Source organism: Oryza brachyantha, chromosome 6, assembly GCF_000231095.2.
Source record: "Oryza brachyantha chromosome 6, ObraRS2, whole genome shotgun sequence".
NCBI classification, from domain to species: domain Eukaryota; kingdom Viridiplantae; phylum Streptophyta; class Magnoliopsida; order Poales; family Poaceae; genus Oryza; species Oryza brachyantha.
The window spans coordinates 20,934,107-20,950,552 of NC_023168.2; the positions used below are offsets into that span (position 1 = coordinate 20,934,107).

At 40.7% G+C, this 16,446-nt stretch overlaps 2 protein-coding genes across 11 annotated transcripts; one reads left to right on the forward strand and one right to left on the reverse strand.

Moving 5' to 3' along the window:
* Positions 1 to 276: 276 nt before the first annotated feature.
* On the reverse strand, positions 277 to 6,431 carry LOC102709851 (squamosa promoter-binding-like protein 12). 10 transcript variants are annotated; one of them, XM_015838919.2, is made up of 8 exons: positions 6,139 to 6,431; positions 5,488 to 5,527; positions 5,195 to 5,233; positions 4,991 to 5,091; positions 4,073 to 4,803; positions 3,703 to 3,839; positions 3,066 to 3,335; positions 277 to 949 (listed from the first exon to the last, which is right to left on the reverse strand). In XM_015838919.2, the coding sequence occupies exons 5-8, from the start codon at positions 4,750 to 4,752 to the stop codon at positions 621 to 623; spliced, it is 1,416 nt and encodes a 471-aa protein (XP_015694405.2). In that variant the 5' UTR covers positions 4,753 to 4,803; positions 4,991 to 5,091; positions 5,195 to 5,233; positions 5,488 to 5,527; positions 6,139 to 6,431; the 3' UTR covers positions 277 to 620. The 10 variants fall into 10 exon arrangements, with proteins under 10 accessions (XP_015694405.2, XP_015694397.2, XP_015694398.2 ...); XM_015838911.2 differs by having other exon boundaries at positions 5,195 to 5,311; XM_015838912.2 differs by having other exon boundaries at positions 5,195 to 5,326.
* A 3,987-nt stretch (positions 6,432 to 10,418) lies between these two features.
* Positions 10,419 to 14,281, forward strand: LOC102710131. Its single transcript, XM_040525137.1, has 6 exons — positions 10,419 to 10,776; positions 11,871 to 11,924; positions 12,032 to 12,112; positions 13,463 to 13,532; positions 13,615 to 13,703; positions 13,895 to 14,281. Exons 1-6 carry the CDS (start codon positions 10,624 to 10,626, stop codon positions 14,027 to 14,029), a joined length of 582 nt encoding a protein of 193 aa, XP_040381071.1. The 5' UTR covers positions 10,419 to 10,623; the 3' UTR covers positions 14,030 to 14,281.
* Positions 14,282 to 16,446: the final 2,165 nt, after the last annotated feature.

Genomic DNA, 16,446 nt, shown 5'->3' on the forward strand with positions numbered 1-16,446 from the left:
GAGCTAACAGGCTGTGTTCTTTTATATAAAACATTTTTTGCAAGAAATATACTATTTAACCGTTCGAAACGTGTGCATAAAATGGGAGAAATAATTTGGTAGGAAAGAAGACAGATTAGTCAATCAAACAGGTTCCTAAGGCCTATTTGGGAAACTTTAGATTTTAAGAAACAGCTGCTTGGTAGCCAGCTTCTGAGAATCTGGAAAAACTCCTAAACCCAGCTTCTCCAGTTTTTGGATTCTTAGTTCATTTTTCAGAATCTGTAACTATAGATTCTCAGAAGCTGACCGTTTGGGGCAGTTTCTGACAGAAGCAACTTTTGAAAGAAGCTGCAGTTGGGAGAAGCTCTCCCAATCAGGCCCTTAGTCTAGATGAACAGAGCAACAGAAGAGTACAGATTATAGTGCCAAATCCAGATTGCTGAAACAAATCATCTCATGATCATCCACGAATTAGCCCAACAGCAGTTCTGATATAATGGCAGTTCTGAATGGTAAAAACTAAAAACAGCCAAGGGAAATTTATTGCGAATTCTTCAGTCTTAACACCTCACCAGATGTTCTTTCTCAGACTTAATGAGATGGTGCAGAGGCTAAAATCCCCAGGAGACGCAGCAGCATCAGTGCAGGTGGCCATAGCCGGAGTCGCTGCTGCTGCCGAGGTGCATGAACGCCTGGACCTGCGCGGCATGATCGAGCGGGGGCGGCGGCTCGTCGTCCTGCCAGAATCCTCCCGGGGATGGGTGGTGCAGAGCATGGTGCATCACATTCGCAGGGTTCGTCGGGGCGGCGACGGTGGCGAGGGGCGGCATCACTCCGCCGGGATGAACCTGGGAGCTTGGCTGGACGTCGGCCGGACCCCAGAAATCGCTTGACAGAAGAGAGAGAGCACGCCGAAGATCCGGTGCTCCATTCGAGTTGGAGGAGACGACGGCAGAAGTTTCCACACCTGAAATCAATTGAGTGAAAAACCCTATACATTAGGATATCAGATAAAGGTATCATCTTTAGACCCTGTTTGAATCCTAGTGACTTTTTTTTAGTCCCTGTCAAATCGAATGTTTGGACACAAATTAGGGACCTGTTTGGTGAGCTTCTACCAGAAGCTGCCCCAAACGGTCCACAACTTCTGAGAATCTGTAGTTATAGATTCTGAAAAAGGAACTAAGAATCCAGAAACTGGAGAAGCTGGGTTTAGGAGCTTTTCTAAATTCTTAGAAGCTGGGCTACCAAGCAGCTGCTTCTTAGAATCTAAAGCTCCCTCAAACAGACCCTAGAAATATTAAATATAGACTATTAATAAAATCCACCTCATACTCTAGACTATTTCGCGAGACGAATCTATTGAGTCTAATTAGTTCATGATTAGCGAATGTGATGCTACACAGGGGCGGTACTACGAGTAGTAGGGCAGATTGGGCTAGAGCCCTACTTCTAGGCCCAAATATCCATTAAAATTATACTTTAAAATTTGAAAAATAAATGATAAAAGACAAATTTATGCAAATTGTACTAATTCAGCCCTACTCTTATGCAAATTTTAGTTCCGCCCCTGATGCTACAGTAAACATTTGCTAATCATAGCTTAATTAGGCTTAAAAAATTTATCTAATAAAATAGCATTTATTTATGCAATTAGTTTTATTATCAGTTTATATTTAATACTTCTAATTAACGTCCAAACATCCGACGTCCGATGTGACGAGGGACGGAAAAAGTCGCTGGATGAAAACAGCCACTTATTTTCTTGTGCTGGTGTTTGTTCTGGTCCTGCAACTGGAGATGATTTAGACTGCTCAGCAGAAAAAAGAAACTTTATTTGGCTCTGAATTGAAGCCTGGTGTTGTCTATTGATGAGATGACTCAACACTCCTGCAACCCTAAGCTGGCATATCCAATCATGTATTTGTTGGTCCCAGGTTTAGTACTATAGGCACAGATGGTACGGCATTACCAGCCAAAAGTTCTGGTGAATGTGCCCATAAACCTAGTACAGGGACCTAGTCGTTTCCTGTCGATCTTGCGTGAAACACGTTTTGTGCTTTTCATGGTGTGATGAAAGGCTCCCAGGCTCCACCCAGGGAAAATTGGAGAAGTCTCAGATGGAAAGATCAACATTAACAAGTCAGAAAATACATAAAGCTTGTACGAGAGAATTGGTAGTTCGAGCTTTTCTGTTTTTGAGAAACAATTAGTGGTTCTTTTTTTTTTCTTAGATTGGAAATGTTTTACATCCCCTGCCTCTGCCATAAGGCACACAGCCAAAATTGGTAGTTCTAGCTTGTCTAGGCTCAGGAAAGCATCTAATGTGCAAGTTGATGCAAATGGATAAAATGAGTAACCAATAGTTACTAGACAAAAAGAAAGGAGTGAAATGATGTGGTCTTATGGCTAAAGTAACTAGCTTGTTTAATCCAAGGGGTGATTGTTTGGCACGGCATATTTGTAAGCAAAAAATAATTTGTGAATAAAACTTTTATATACGTGTTCTTAACGATTTAAAAGCAAATGCTAGAAAATAAACTACAATAAAAAAACCAAAAATCAACTCTAAATTTAGAGCAATTTTACCATCCTTAAGGAGGTATCACTGTTTTCTCTAGGATGGGAAAAAAGCTCCTAAATTTATGGTTGAAAAATCAATTTTTGACTTATAAGTAAAAGCAAAAGCAAAATAATAAGGCTGCCAAACTCATCAAAAATGTTGATTGTTTAGTGACAAAGACTTCTTTTTCACCAGGCTGGCAGAAGGCCACCAGCCAAGTTTATTAAAACGGGGAGGAGAGTTTACGGCAGACTTTTCAGAAGATCGTTGCCGTATGAAAAGGAATTACGAAGAATAAAATGCAGACTCAATGGTGTGAATAGCAAAGGGCTAAACAGCACAGATAACAATCAAACAAAAGGTCAAATCAGTCAATCTATTTACTCGTAAGAAATTTAATTATTAAAAAATGATTCCCAGTTAGTAGATCATTAAATCAAAACATATAGTAAAGATTGAAGGTAATGCAGCAGCTGCTTGTCTTTTCTATTCAGTGACAGATTGATAGATATAAAAGTACCTTTGTTGAGGACTTTCGTGGTGTTTCCCTTGAATGGAATGAGCCCATCAAAATCGTGATGATGCACCGTTTGTGCCACAACATTGTTTGGCATCTGCAGTGTAGAAAAATGTAGCTCCTCAAGGCCTACAGTTTTCATTGGCTTCATCCAGGGGAGTTTTGCTTCTGTAAACTTGAAGCCTCCCAGGTTATCACATGAAGAAATTGCATTGCTTCTCACTTGGCCAAAAGGAGATTGGCCAAAGTAGATATCTGTCTGCTGCCTTGCATCTGCAATTCAAAAATGCAAGCATTATCACCATGAAGGATCTGTGAAGGACTAGGAGAAAACACTTCCAAGTGTAAAACTACACCATGAAAATACATAAGATCTACCAAATATGATTATTATGGATTAATATAATAAGTGTCAAGAGGGTAGGTTAAGCTTCCTTCTCAAAACAAGTGAGCCACCATGTAACACCTGTCACACATATGCAGACTGCAGAGTACCAGAAATATAACATGCTTAAGCCTTAAGGTATCATCCTACTATCTCAGCAGTATTGATTGGTAAAAGGATCAACTTTCACTTATCAAGGAAATTATGTAGACAGAACAGGGCAAGTGTCCTCTTTGTTAAACCAGTGATGCATACCATAGAACATTGTGGCGAGCCTTGATGAACCAAATGAAATTGTCTCTTGTTGCGGTTTCCTTCTTCGTGCATTATGATCAGAGAGACGCCTGCGACAGCTTTTCTTTTTCTGGTCAAATTCAGATAAACCATGAAACCTACAAAACAATAAGAGTACACAAGACAGGGAGGCAAGCAAACTGGTAAGATCAATGACATGGTGCTACTTCATTGACTTTTATCTATACTGCTGTATGCTCTATGCAATACAGAAGACAAGAGTTTTCTTCATTGTTCTTGTGTACATTGATTGAAAGAGGATAATACATACTATAAAAGAAAAGGCTTGAAACTTGAAGGCATTGAAAATGAAACAAAAATATGCTCTCACCGACTACACTGTTGGCAAAAACGGCGCTCCAGACCAGAAACAGTAACCTTTGGAGCCTTAGAATGAGCTTCACAGACTTTGTGCTTCCGATGGTATTCTCTCGCAGTGGACAGATCAACCTTGCAGCCTTCAACTTGACAGTATGAACTTTGTGTGTTCTGCTGAGACGCCTTTGCCTTCTTGGCCACAGTAGATGGACAGGTCGCACCTGAAGCTGCAGAGCTCTTGACATTCTGCCCTCCACAAACATTTTCGAAGTAAGTCCTCTTTCCTAACTTCAGGCCTATTATCGGCTCGCCATGGCTGACTGCCACGGCTGGAGAAGTGCCTGAGTCTTCAACTCGAGCAGCCTCCCCATCCTTGCTCGTGTTCTTGCCATGCCCTTTGACAGAAGCAAACCTGAACTCTAAGCTATTCCCCAGCTTGGATGAAGAATCAAACGACGCCGACAGGGAGCTCTTGGATGAACCATTGGCTAGCTCCGAGCTGGAAGTGAACATGCCACCGGATGATGAATTGGTGGATCCATGATTTGCAGCACCGACAACCACACCTCTAGATTCAGGGTGAGGTACGATCTTGGAATTTTCCATTGAGTTCGGACCAAACAGTGCTGGATTTTCCCAATCCCAGAACATGGGGCTCTTCTGATTCCAGTTATTCATCCCAAAAGAAGCCATAACCGAATTAAGGATTTGAACTGCTGCTCAAGCTTTGTATATATTGCAAATCTGATAGGATTTCAAGAAAAAGAAGTAAGAGAAAGAACACATGTCACAACCAATTGCAGGAACTTGGAAGAGAAAGGCAAATTTATCATTCACACAAACGATAAGTACAGGTTGCCCTACAAATGAATCATATGCGCCATATAGTGGGGATCATAGCAAGAGGAAGAAAGGCAGAAACATCAATTACCTCAAGTCTCCTTTCTGCCAGAAAAGGAACACAGTGGATTCTTCCTCTCGCTGCAAATCTTGGTCTCAATCAGCATCACCATGCATGAACTTCAAGATCAGCTGATAACGGGAGATGAACAGGTAGCAGCGTTAGCGCCAATCGTCTGACAAAAACTAAAGCACCAGAGACTGAGACTCCATTGTCGTTGGCTCAGCTCCTCACCTCGACTTGGGAAGATCCTAGCCCACTTGCTTCCCTGACCTAAAAGACGACAGCATCAACCCCATCAAGGCTGGCCCCATTCATCACCGCAACCACCCGCTATTTAAACCTTCCAATCTATCACCACAACAACTACCCTCAAGTCAATCAGCAACTGCATTATTTGTTTCTTCTTACCGCACATGAACCAGTTGCTTCTTGGGGGAGCAGAACAAACCAAACCATATATAAAATAAAAGAGACTCTTTTGAAGAAAAAAAGAACAAAACCTGATGTGAAATCAAGAATCTCACCTCCTTTCGCTGAGAGAATCGTTATCTCGTTATATTCTACCTGGATGAAAACAATAGCAATGAGTTGTGCAAAAAAGAAGATGAAAAGAGAAGGAAATAAGGAAAAAGAACACAAGAAAGCAAAAGCAAGAAGATAAAGAGGGCATGACTCACAAAGATCCAACACACACAAGATGGCAACCTTTCCCCCTAACTATCTCCCAAAACCCCACCTGAGCTGAGCCTGGGGTTGAACAGTAAGAGGAGGGCAGTGAGGAAGGTGAGGCCCAGTGGAGGGCTGCCTCCTCCTAGAGCAGCCAGGCACATGCCCTTCCCTGACACTCCAATAATACTCAAAAACAAACAGCTGCAACTAGCTCCTCACCATATCATCAGATCAGTTACTACTACTACTACTGCTTCAACTACTCCACTCCTCAAAAGCAGCAGCAGCAGCAGCAGCAGCAACCCTATGAAAGAAAGAACACTCCTTTTGTGGTGGAAATCACATTGTAGCCCACACCACCCTTTGCCTAAAGATGGCCGGCTCCTTTTGCCCCCTTGGGGAAGGATGTGATTTGAACAATGTGGAGAATCTCTCCTCCACAAAACAATGCCATGTCATTAAAAAAAAAGATTCTGGTTCTTGCAAAGAAAGCAATAGTTTCAGACCTGGTTTTCTGCAGGGAGCTATGCCATGGTGCTGCTTTTCTGCTACTCCTAACTTCTTTTCTTCCCAGGAGTACCACCAACTAACAGCAACACCACAGAGATTGCTCTAGCCTTTTCTCTCTGGTGTTCTTTGCAGCAGCCGTGGTGCTTGCTTGATTTGATCATTGGTGGCCATGGGGTTGTGTGTGTGGTTGTGTTTGTATAAGGGTTGGAGAGTGGGGGAGTAGAGGACAAAAGCAGCTACAGTTTTCATCAGTGTGCATAACAGTAGAATCATGTGGCAACTTGAGACGAGATGAATCTCTTGGAGCCATTGCACCCTTTTCCCCGGTCAGATCCTCTACAGAGTTTTCACTGTTGCATGTCACCTCTGAAACCCCCCAATGGGGCAATTAAAACAATTATTTCACCGTCAGTGATTGGTTTAACATGCAGGGGAGGAGTATCTTTAAAGAAAATCTTCTCTCAAGTGAGTACATGTAGCAGTATTACTACTAGTAGTACTTCTTTTCCTGCAAAAATCTCTGGCATTTCCATTTCCTTACAACAACAAGCCTGTGAGGACCAAGCAGGCAAGGACTAGGAGTTGAGGACAGGGTTTTGTCCTAGATGCACATGAAAAAGAAACCAAAGCAAGTGCCGATGCCTTTTCTTATTCTGAGGCTGTGTTCGGCTGAAGAAATATTTTGGGTGGAAGGTCACGTCAACACATATGATTATATATTTAAAGTATTAAACGTAGTTTTATTATAAAATAAATTTTAGATTCCACTTATAAACCGCGAGACAAATTTTTTGAACCTAATTAATCCATCATTAGCACATATTAGTTACTGTAGCACTTATGGCTAATTATGTACTAATTAGGCTCAAAAGATTCTTCTCACGATTTTTCTCATTATTGTATAATTAATTTTAATGTTCATACATATTTAATATTTTATTTAGGTGTCTAAAAATTCGATGTGATGTTTTTGGGAAAAAAAATTTGGAAACTAAACCGGGCCTGAACCCTCTGAAACAGCTATAGAATAAGCATCATAAAAAAGTGTTTTTTTACTTGAATTAAAACTTGGTGTCGTTTATACTCCTATTCTCAGTACTAATGCCATAAATTATCAGTACTGATACTATTAACAGCTCAAGCTGACTATCTCTTCAAATAATCCAAAGAAGATGAAGAAAAATTATATCCATATATTGAAGAACAAGGAGGCCACCATCTGTGGTGTCCTGATCAACCAAACAGTTGAGGGCCTCACTGAACAGAACACTCCATCTACTTTTTCATTTGCCTCTAATCCAGATCACTCCATTGCACCCAAATTTGTGGAGATGATAAACTACTAATCAAGAGATGAAAAATGCCACTGCTTCAATTACAGTTCATGCTTAGTGTCAAGTCTATGCCCAGACAAGCAAGAACACAACAAGAAAAAAGGAAAATGACTGATTGGGCCAAGAGAAGCAGAGAGGACGGAGTGCACGACGAACGAGGGGTAGGAGGATAGGACGACCCCGACCTAATCCAAACAAAACGGACGCGATCTGAAAAAAAGTCGCCGACCAGAGGCAATCAGGCAAACCCAAGAACAGAAGCATGATTGCAAAGCTAGAGTCCATAGCAGCATGAAATCCTACTGGATTCGTCAGGGTCACACTCAAAGTTTAATTAAAACTGAGAGACCCAGATCTGTAGCAAGCAACCAAGCAAGCAAGCAGTAACCATCCATGGCGATACGCTGCGTCCAAGAAGAAGACCAGACGAGAGAAGGTACAAAAGAGCAGAGCATGCATCACCATTAGTCCACCACTCGATGAGGAAATTACGGGAGCTTGGTTGGATTCGCCATGGATGGCGGCGAGCGAGCACGTGAAGCCGCCAATTTATTATTTTTTCCAACGATGAGGTACAGTTTAATTTAACACTTAAACTTTTGCAGGCCTCGTTTCGATGGGCCTGAATATCGGCCCACGTATATGGATGAGCCAACATTTTAATTTTTAACCTAAGTTTGAAGTTGATTGTGTGTTTTTCACTAAATTTTATTTTCCAGACTTAATTTTATATATCACTAAGAATACAAATATAAAAGTTTTATTTATAAATTATTTTTTTAAAATACGTCATTTTTTAAAAAAAAGCTAAACACCCACCCCAGACCTGTATAAGAAAGGAGTTTTTCTACGGATTAAAAGCAACTCCAAAAATTTCCTATTCCAACTTACCATCTCTATTTTTTAGCAAATTGAATAAAAAATGTCTCCAATAGTGTGTTATCTGGCTTCTCAAATTTTAGCAATTTATCATATTATCTCGTTTGCGCTCATATATATAGGAGACGAGGTTTCACTCGGTATCCAGAAAAGTACGACGTTGGGTTTCTCTCGCGCCTCCGCCAGGAACTTTCATCATGTGTTATTTTTCTTCCACCGAGGCTGCCCCATCGCCATCTCGTCGCCGCCGCCGCCTGGCATCGTGCCTCCCACCGCGCCCCGACAGCAAGAGGTAATTTAGGTTGCTTGAGGTCGGCAGTGAAGGCGGTGAGAGGAAGAAATGTGGAGTGGGCGACGGGTGGGAGCGGTGATCCCTACACTTGGCCTTGCATGTGCAGGTGCAGCGTATGCATGCGTGGGTGCATCGCTTTGCATTCGGCAGGCCTAGCTGATCAACGAAGCTCAAAAAGTGTTTCCGCTTGAAATGGCTGGGAGTCATTTTTGCATGCGCATGACTTGGCTGGAAAGGAGATTTAGGCAATCAAACAAGGACGATTTACATCCGTGGATGTGGGCCAGGTTTGGTGCAGGTAACCAAACAACCCCATATAGATCCAACTATAGCGGAGAGCTGCCTTTTCGGTCTCTTTTTGTTTCGCCACAACTCGTCCTCTTTGCTAATTTGCATGATTGCTCGTATAAAAAGGTGAGGATATTTGAGTATAGTCCGATTCAAAAAATAAAAGTGTTTTGGAGTTCTTCAGACACACGTAGGGTGTTAACACGAGATTTGAGTAGACTACGATCGATCTTGCACCAAATCTGATTCCAAAAAGAAAAGAGGGGAATTGCTGGGCCTAAAGCCAAATCAGGTCACACCATGGCTGTGCAGTTCTTTCTGGATAATGCAGGGGCGACCAACGGTGAAATCAATTGATGATAGCACATTGATCATTGAGCATATTTGATTTGATCCATAGATCATGGTGGGATGGGATCCATTGAGTTTAATCTTTTATTCTCCCACCTAATTTGATTGTTGCATGTAAGTTCTAGCTGAGTGGTCATCATGTTTATCTAAATTCAGCAGCTACATGGTCGTAATTTACGAATATATGTATACATTAATTAATTTGTGTAGTACTCCCTCGTTGATCAACATGCTAGTTGGACGCAATACAGGGTATACAATCCAAAACCTATTCTGGCTACCAAATATCTTTTTAATGCATCATTCTTCAGAATTTTCACCCGTTGTAACGCATGATATTTTTTTTAGATAGAAAAAAACTATACTATCTATTAGCAAATAAAAAACAATTTATTATTGAAACTTTTTTATATCAATTCAAAAGCCAAGGGTGTAAAATAAACTACGATAAAAATATAAAATTAACTCAAGAATTAAGTTTTAAAATTTAAACGTTAGCTGAGAGCAAAGTTAATAGAATAGCTAACTACTATCTATAATTTTTATTTTAGAGCGAACATGTACAATATATTAGCTATAAGTTTTATTTGTAATATGTTTTCTCATATGTATTTCTCTCACTTATGTATTTAATACATATAACTTAGAGCATATAAAGAGTTGGCTCTTTTATAAAAGCCAAATCTCTTCAATTTCTTTCTATTTTCTCTCTACTGTTCTTGCTCATGATCCGTTTAGAAAAAGATGGATTTAGAATGTCTTTTAGTTCATTTAATGATATAACTACGTATACTTGAAAATATTATTCAGTGAAGCTTCTGATTTTTAAAATATTTTATAAAAAACTTCATCTATTGCTCACCAAACAGGATCTTAAGCGAAAGAAGAAGCAAATTAATTACCACATGCTTAGAGCATCTCAACATCTCATCTATCCTAAAAATAGAGTATGGAGACTACAAATTGATTCAAATTTAGATGATCTCTCTCCATCCTCTAAAGAGATATAAAAGATATCATATATGAATGATCTAATGAAGTACAAAGAGATGAAACATGATCGTAAATTTAGATTATTTGTTGGGACGCTGTTAGCTTAGCTTCGGTTCATAGGGCACGTGCGTGGGTCGGTGGGGAAGTTTCCCGAAGAGTCTGGAGTCGAGTGCCTAAAAAAGAAAGAAATTGATGAACGATTCCAAAAGAGGAGTGCTTTGTCTTGCGAAGACGCTGCCCTTCGGATTTGGAAATCAGTCCGGTCGCCGCGTCAAGCCCACCAGCGAATCGAGGGAGAGAGAGGCGAGCTCTGTGCTCGCGTGCGGCGGCGAGGGGGGCCGGAGATGGAGGAGGAGACAGCGGCGGTGGAGAAGGCGACGTCGTACAGGTACTGGGTGCGGGAGGCCACGGGCGCCGCCGCGCCGCCGCCCGCGCCCCGCAAGATCGACGCCGCCGCCAACCCGGCTCCCAGCACCCTCGGCTCCGTCTGGAACCAGGTCCGTGTCGTCCGCTGATAAGGAAATGGGGGGAAATTGTTGCTTTCCTGGTTTTGATGGATGATTAGTATCGGAGAACCTGGATTAGGGCCCTGATGGATGGAGGAAGGTGTGGTTTTGTTCTATTTTTGCATCTGAAATCTGAAAAGGGGAAGTTGAAGGTTTCAAGGAAGGGAGGAGGGTGACATATAGGATCCCGTGCTGGTCTTGCTACCTCTAAAGCAGCCAAGAAGCTGAATCACTAGAATGTATCATCAACTAGTAATGCTTACTTCTGGTACTGCCATTCTATGTTCACTATCAGCGCCATTTGATTAGACTGTGCTGATACATACTATGTAGCAATCAATCAAATTGGTAAAACGAGTGCATAGGGAAGATATTAGAGCATCCCAACAGCTCATCTATCTCATCCTCTATCCTGAAAATAGAGATAGGCAGACTATAAATTAAGCTCTAACAGAACGACCATCCTATCATCTATTTTTAGATGCCATCCACATTAGGATGAAGAACTTTCGTATTTGGATGATCTCTCCATCCTTTAAAAAGATATAGAGGATGTCATATATGGATGATCTGGTGGAGTACAAAGAGATATGAAGGATAAAACTGTTTTAGATGATCATCTAAATGAAGATATGGATGACCAAATTTAGATGAGCCGTTGGGGATGCTCTAAGCTCTTTTGACATCATAAAGCATGTGAGCTCAGTGGCTATATATCTTCTTTTTATTTTAACAGAAGAAGGTAGAGCTGGGTCTACCTTATAGCCATTTTGTTGATAGAAATTATAGGTTACTTCGCAACATAATTAAGGAGAAAATTGATAAAAAAAGAAAACAAGGAGATGGACATAGAGGCGAGGGAATGTACAGAAGTGGAAAAAGAAAAGGATTGTACATGCCAATTTTCGTTTTGACCTCACTACTGGCCTTGTGGCACCAAAGGTCAAGATAATCGATAGTTTGTTGAGTTGTGTTTGATAGTGGGGATTGTTGTCCTTTGAAAATTTGGTTGTTTCTTGACTTCCATAATGTGTGAGTGCAGGCTGCAAACTAATAACATCCTGGTGTTTATGCACTGCTTGCAGGCTGGAACCTGGGAGGAAAAGAACCTCAATTCATGGGCCAACAGTAGAATAAAGGTGCTGTAGATCATCAGTCAATTGCTTGAAAAATCGCATACTTTATTTGCAATATTTATTTTGTACACATTTTCACTTGAGTGATCTTAGATAATTTCAAACTACAGGATTTGCTGCGCTCATTAGATCCTTTGGAGTTCTCTACTGGGAAGGCATTGGTTTATGAAGTATCTAAGTGCTCAGGCGATGTGAGTATTTTATTTCACAGAGCTATTGATATTTTTCATCACAACTGCTCTGTCATGGAATAAATCACTCTCATTGTTTTACTACCATAATTTATGCAGTCCTGAACCTGAAAATGTGACTTCTGCTAATGAATAAAAAAAGCCTGTTACTTTTGATAGTATATTATCGAGATGCGCTTCTAGCGTAGTTGGCAAAGGTGCTCGATGGTGAACCCTGCAGCCAGGGTTCGAATCCTGAACCCCTCACGTTCCGCCTGGATTAAATGAAGGGTTGGAAATATGTGGCTCCTCCTTTCTTAATTCCATTGGATGGCTAGCTCCTTCTAGCCATCCCAACATTTTGATAGTATATTATCAGTTGTTAACATATATCGCAATTCATTTGGTCTTTTAGAGGTACTCTTGCATGTTTAGATATACTTGAAGATAACCTACAGCACTATCAGTGCCAATACAAAGAGGCATTTTTTGTTCATGGTTGTTATGGTAATTCTTGCATACCTTGACATCTGTGAACATAGCAAGGACACTGTTGAAAGATATCGAAGTTAATAATCCTGTAACGATATGACACACAAGAAGGAAGTATCAACGTTTATAATATTGTAGAGATCTGACAGACACAAAGGAAACATTAATATATTCATTTGTTTTAAGAATTTTAAATTTATTAGCATTCACCCTGTGTATAGACTTCTGTGCAAACATGAGTAGTAGTCCTGATAGATTATCTTTTGTTAGTTGCTGGTATAAACATTGAAAAAATGCAGTGGATAAACCCATAAAAGTAGGAACTGATGAGTACCAAAGAAGTGGCAACTCTTCGTGGGAGCTCTGCAACGTGCTAGTAATAAATAATTGGACACACATGGGTTCAGCATTGTTATCCCTGGGGGAGATCCACAGAGCTCTCCTCCCACTCTTCAGTACAACATTTGATTAGGATCTTCTTCAATCCAATTGGAGAATTCAATAGCAGTGTGGCACATTTGTTTTCACCATTTGGTAGCGATGCTTATTCCTATATCCAAGTACAAATTTGTATAGCTGATGGAGTGCCATGGTCTTGAATGTCTCATTAATACTCCAGTTAGGGAGCAATGTTTTTGTTTTTCTTGCACCCCATTTGGTTCCATGCAACTGAATTTGATTCATTTAATCAAGTTCCTTCCAAATACATTTGTAGTAGAATTTGTTTTCGTGAACCTATTGTCTGACTTTTACGGCAATTTAACATTTTATACTCTTATCAATGGAATGTTATGTTTGAACTATTTATATCATTATAGTTTGCAGTATGACACATGTTGGATGATTTGTCTGAAATCAATGTATTGGTTACTTTTGCAGGCATTTCTAGTCACTGTTCGTAATAAGAAGAGAGTAGGCTATACGTATGAGCTGGGCTTAAAATTTAAAGGTAAATGATCTTTAGTTATAGAGTTCACATCTCTACTTGATTTATCTCCTGCTGAAATGGTACTCATGGGAGTATTCTTCAGGTGAATGGTTAATTAAAGAAGAAAGCAAGAAAGTAAAAGGTTATCTGGACATTCCAGAATTTTCATTTGGCGAACTTGAAGACTTGGAGGTAAAGTATTTCTTTCCATAATAATTTTAGCAGTACAGTTCTGAGGAGAAAATCTATCTATCCTTGTGCTGAGCAACTTCAGATGTGCCCTGTTAAAACGGTGAATCTGAAGATGTTCTCACCTGTGCAAATGAACCTTTTTTTACTTATGTTTCAAAGTTCACATGGTACCTTGTGTCTATTCCTTTCAGTTGCAAATAAGTTTTACCGATGACAAGGACCTCTCGTCTGACAACAAGGCGCAAATCAGCAAGGATTTGAAGTCCTTTCTTGCACCTATTCGGGAGAAACTGCGCAAGTTTGAAGAAGAGCTCAAGGATAGATAGCAAAACTGCAAGCTTGTTCTGAAGCATCATCATGTATCAAAAGAAGGCTTAATCTATAGCCATTTCACGTATCGAAAGACAGCTTCAGATGTTTACGAGGAATATGCACCATGTGCATTTCATTGCTGATACGTTCATACATAATTAGTTATGCCAGTGATGTATGCCTGCAGATCATACTTACCTTCATACTTTATGAACTTGCAAGACCAATTAATTGGACAGAAACTCTGAACTCTGAAGTTGTATGCCTGTCAGCTGTGTAGTTTTTTTTTATGTAGGTTGCCAGGACCAATGGTCCAGAACTCGCAACAAGTTTTGTTTGGCTGAATCTTCCTGTGTGCATCTGACCTGTTGCGGTAGAACTGTAGCAGCCCCTCAATCAGAACTCCCCAGTATGCTTTCTATATGAAGAAGAGATGCAAAGATCCAAATACAGATATGAACAAACAAAGTTACTACCACCACCATTTGGTTTGATTGTAGTACTAGCAATCACTCATTTAGTAGTACACACAACGACAAGCAGTAGGCCAAAACAAAAACCGGGTAGTACAATAATATATGAAAACTATGGAGATGCTTTTGGCATGGAGCAAAACACTGAGCATCACCATGCCCACTGTTCCAACGACAGTGGGAGACTGGGAAGGAGATCCATCTAAGTTCCAAAAAGGTTTTGGCAGAGCGATGCGTACGGTTATATATTTAAAGTAATAAATTTTAGATTCCCCCTTAAACCGTGAGACGAATCTTTTGAGTCTAATTAATCTGTCATTAGCACATGTTGGTTACTGCAGTACTTATGGCTAATCATATATTACTTAGACTTAAAATATTCGTCTCACGATTTCCTCCATTACTATGTAATTAGTTTTAATGTTCGTGTATGTTCAATGTTTTATTTAGATATCTAAAAATCTAATATAATGTTTTTGGGAAAATATTTTAGGAACTAAACATGGGGTCAGATTAAACAAACAACACAGCAATTCAGAAAGAAAAAAAAAGAACGTCACAATTCAGAAAAATGGATCAGGCAGGGGCGTGGTAGTATTTAATTGTCCTATGTCATCATGGTGAGTAGAGAGGCAGAGATGAGCTGAGCAATGGCGCCCCGGGAAGGAACGGTTGGCTCCCGGCGGCCGGCCCGTCGCTTTCTCCCCCTCGGCTGAGCAGAGGCGGATGAGGAATGCTGTGTTCGATTCTGTTGCACTGTGTGGGGACTCTGTCCATGGCGTCGTGCTCCACTCGCACGTGACCGAGGGCCCATCTCCAAAAGAGAAGGGACCCACCAGGTAATTAAGACTCCTTTGGTTGCGAATATCATTATATGCTCTTTGTTTCTACGTATAAACACTTTTAGCTGTGTGCCTGTTTATCGTATTAGCAGGTATAGTTGCTCGTATTATAGATAATTTATGGTGCAAAAACATATCCTTTCATGTTTCTGTTCTCACGGGACATAGACTCTATATATACTTGTATCAATTCATATAAAATTAAAAGAATAGTTGTATTATTCATATTTGTTTATTAATAATAGGAAAACAAATAGATCGATCACGTTTATATAAGTATGGATTTTTTATTTAAAATATTTATATAAATTAATATTATTGATCAAAATAAATATACCAAAGATCATAAATCCAAAATCACTTATATTTGGAATGGAGGGTAGCTTTCGACCGAGACCGGACGCGGCTGAGCGGGCGAGCAACGTTTGAGCAAGGCCAATAGCCCTTCTCCGTTTATGGCTTGGGGCTACTACGGTGCATTTAACTAAATCCATACCACTGATCTATTTTTATCGGACGACTATAATTAAATTATACTATCAATAATATTAGGTATAATAGAAATTTTAAGAGGTAACATCGTCCTTTTTATTATGATCTTTATTAAAAAAAATACTGCTAGTAATTAACAAAGTAAAAGAATATTTTTTTCTACCATTAGTATAATACCATCGGTAGAATGCACGGTATAGTTGCTGCTTTCAGCTAGCTCTAGCTCGCGCGGTGTGGTCCCTAGCTCCCGTCAGTTTTCGTGATGGAGACGAATGAATCACACCGCTACCTTCCCTCGATCCCTGCCTCTGATCGAGGCCGGCCGCCGGCCGACGATGGTCTAGCTAGCCGGAGCCGGAGACATGTCTCTTCCGGCCGGCGTACGTACGTTCCGCGGCGGCCAGATCAGATGCATGCATCGACGGCTGCGCTGCACCTAGCTTTTGGGAGAAAGCGACCGGCGACTGTGACGATCGAGTGACAGTGCAGGCGAGACGGAATGGATGGCTGCGGCGAGCTCGATCGCGAGTTTGTCTGCTCTGCTCCCCGGTGGACACGAGCGGGAGGGGAGGGGACCAGCTGAGCTGAGCTGAGCTAAACGGTGGCCTGCGAGCTACACTACAC

What these genes read in the sequence shown, in the direction of transcription:
- LOC102710131 (XM_040525137.1), top strand. Translation starts at nt 10,624, where the DNA reads ATGGAGGAGGAGACAGCGGCGGTGGAGAAGGCGACGTCGTACAGGTAC. An exon ending in GGGCCAACAGTAGAATAAAG is followed by an intron (nt 11,925 to 12,031) that starts GTGCTGTAGATC and finishes TTCAAACTACAG; the next exon opens with GATTTGCTGCGCTCATTAGA. An exon ending in GCTGGGCTTAAAATTTAAAG is followed by an intron (nt 13,533 to 13,614) that starts GTAAATGATCTT and finishes AGTATTCTTCAG; the next exon opens with GTGAATGGTTAATTAAAGAA.
- LOC102709851 (XM_015838919.2), bottom strand. Translation starts at nt 4,752, where the DNA reads ATGGCTTCTTTTGGGATGAATAACTGGAATCAGAAGAGCCCCATGTTC. An exon ending in GCTCGCCACAATGTTCTATG is followed by an intron (nt 3,336 to 3,702) that starts GTATGCATCACT and finishes TTTGAATTGCAG; the next exon opens with ATGCAAGGCAGCAGACAGAT. An exon ending in CACGAAAGTCCTCAACAAAG is followed by an intron (nt 950 to 3,065) that starts GTACTTTTATAT and finishes AATTGATTTCAG; the next exon opens with GTGTGGAAACTTCTGCCGTC.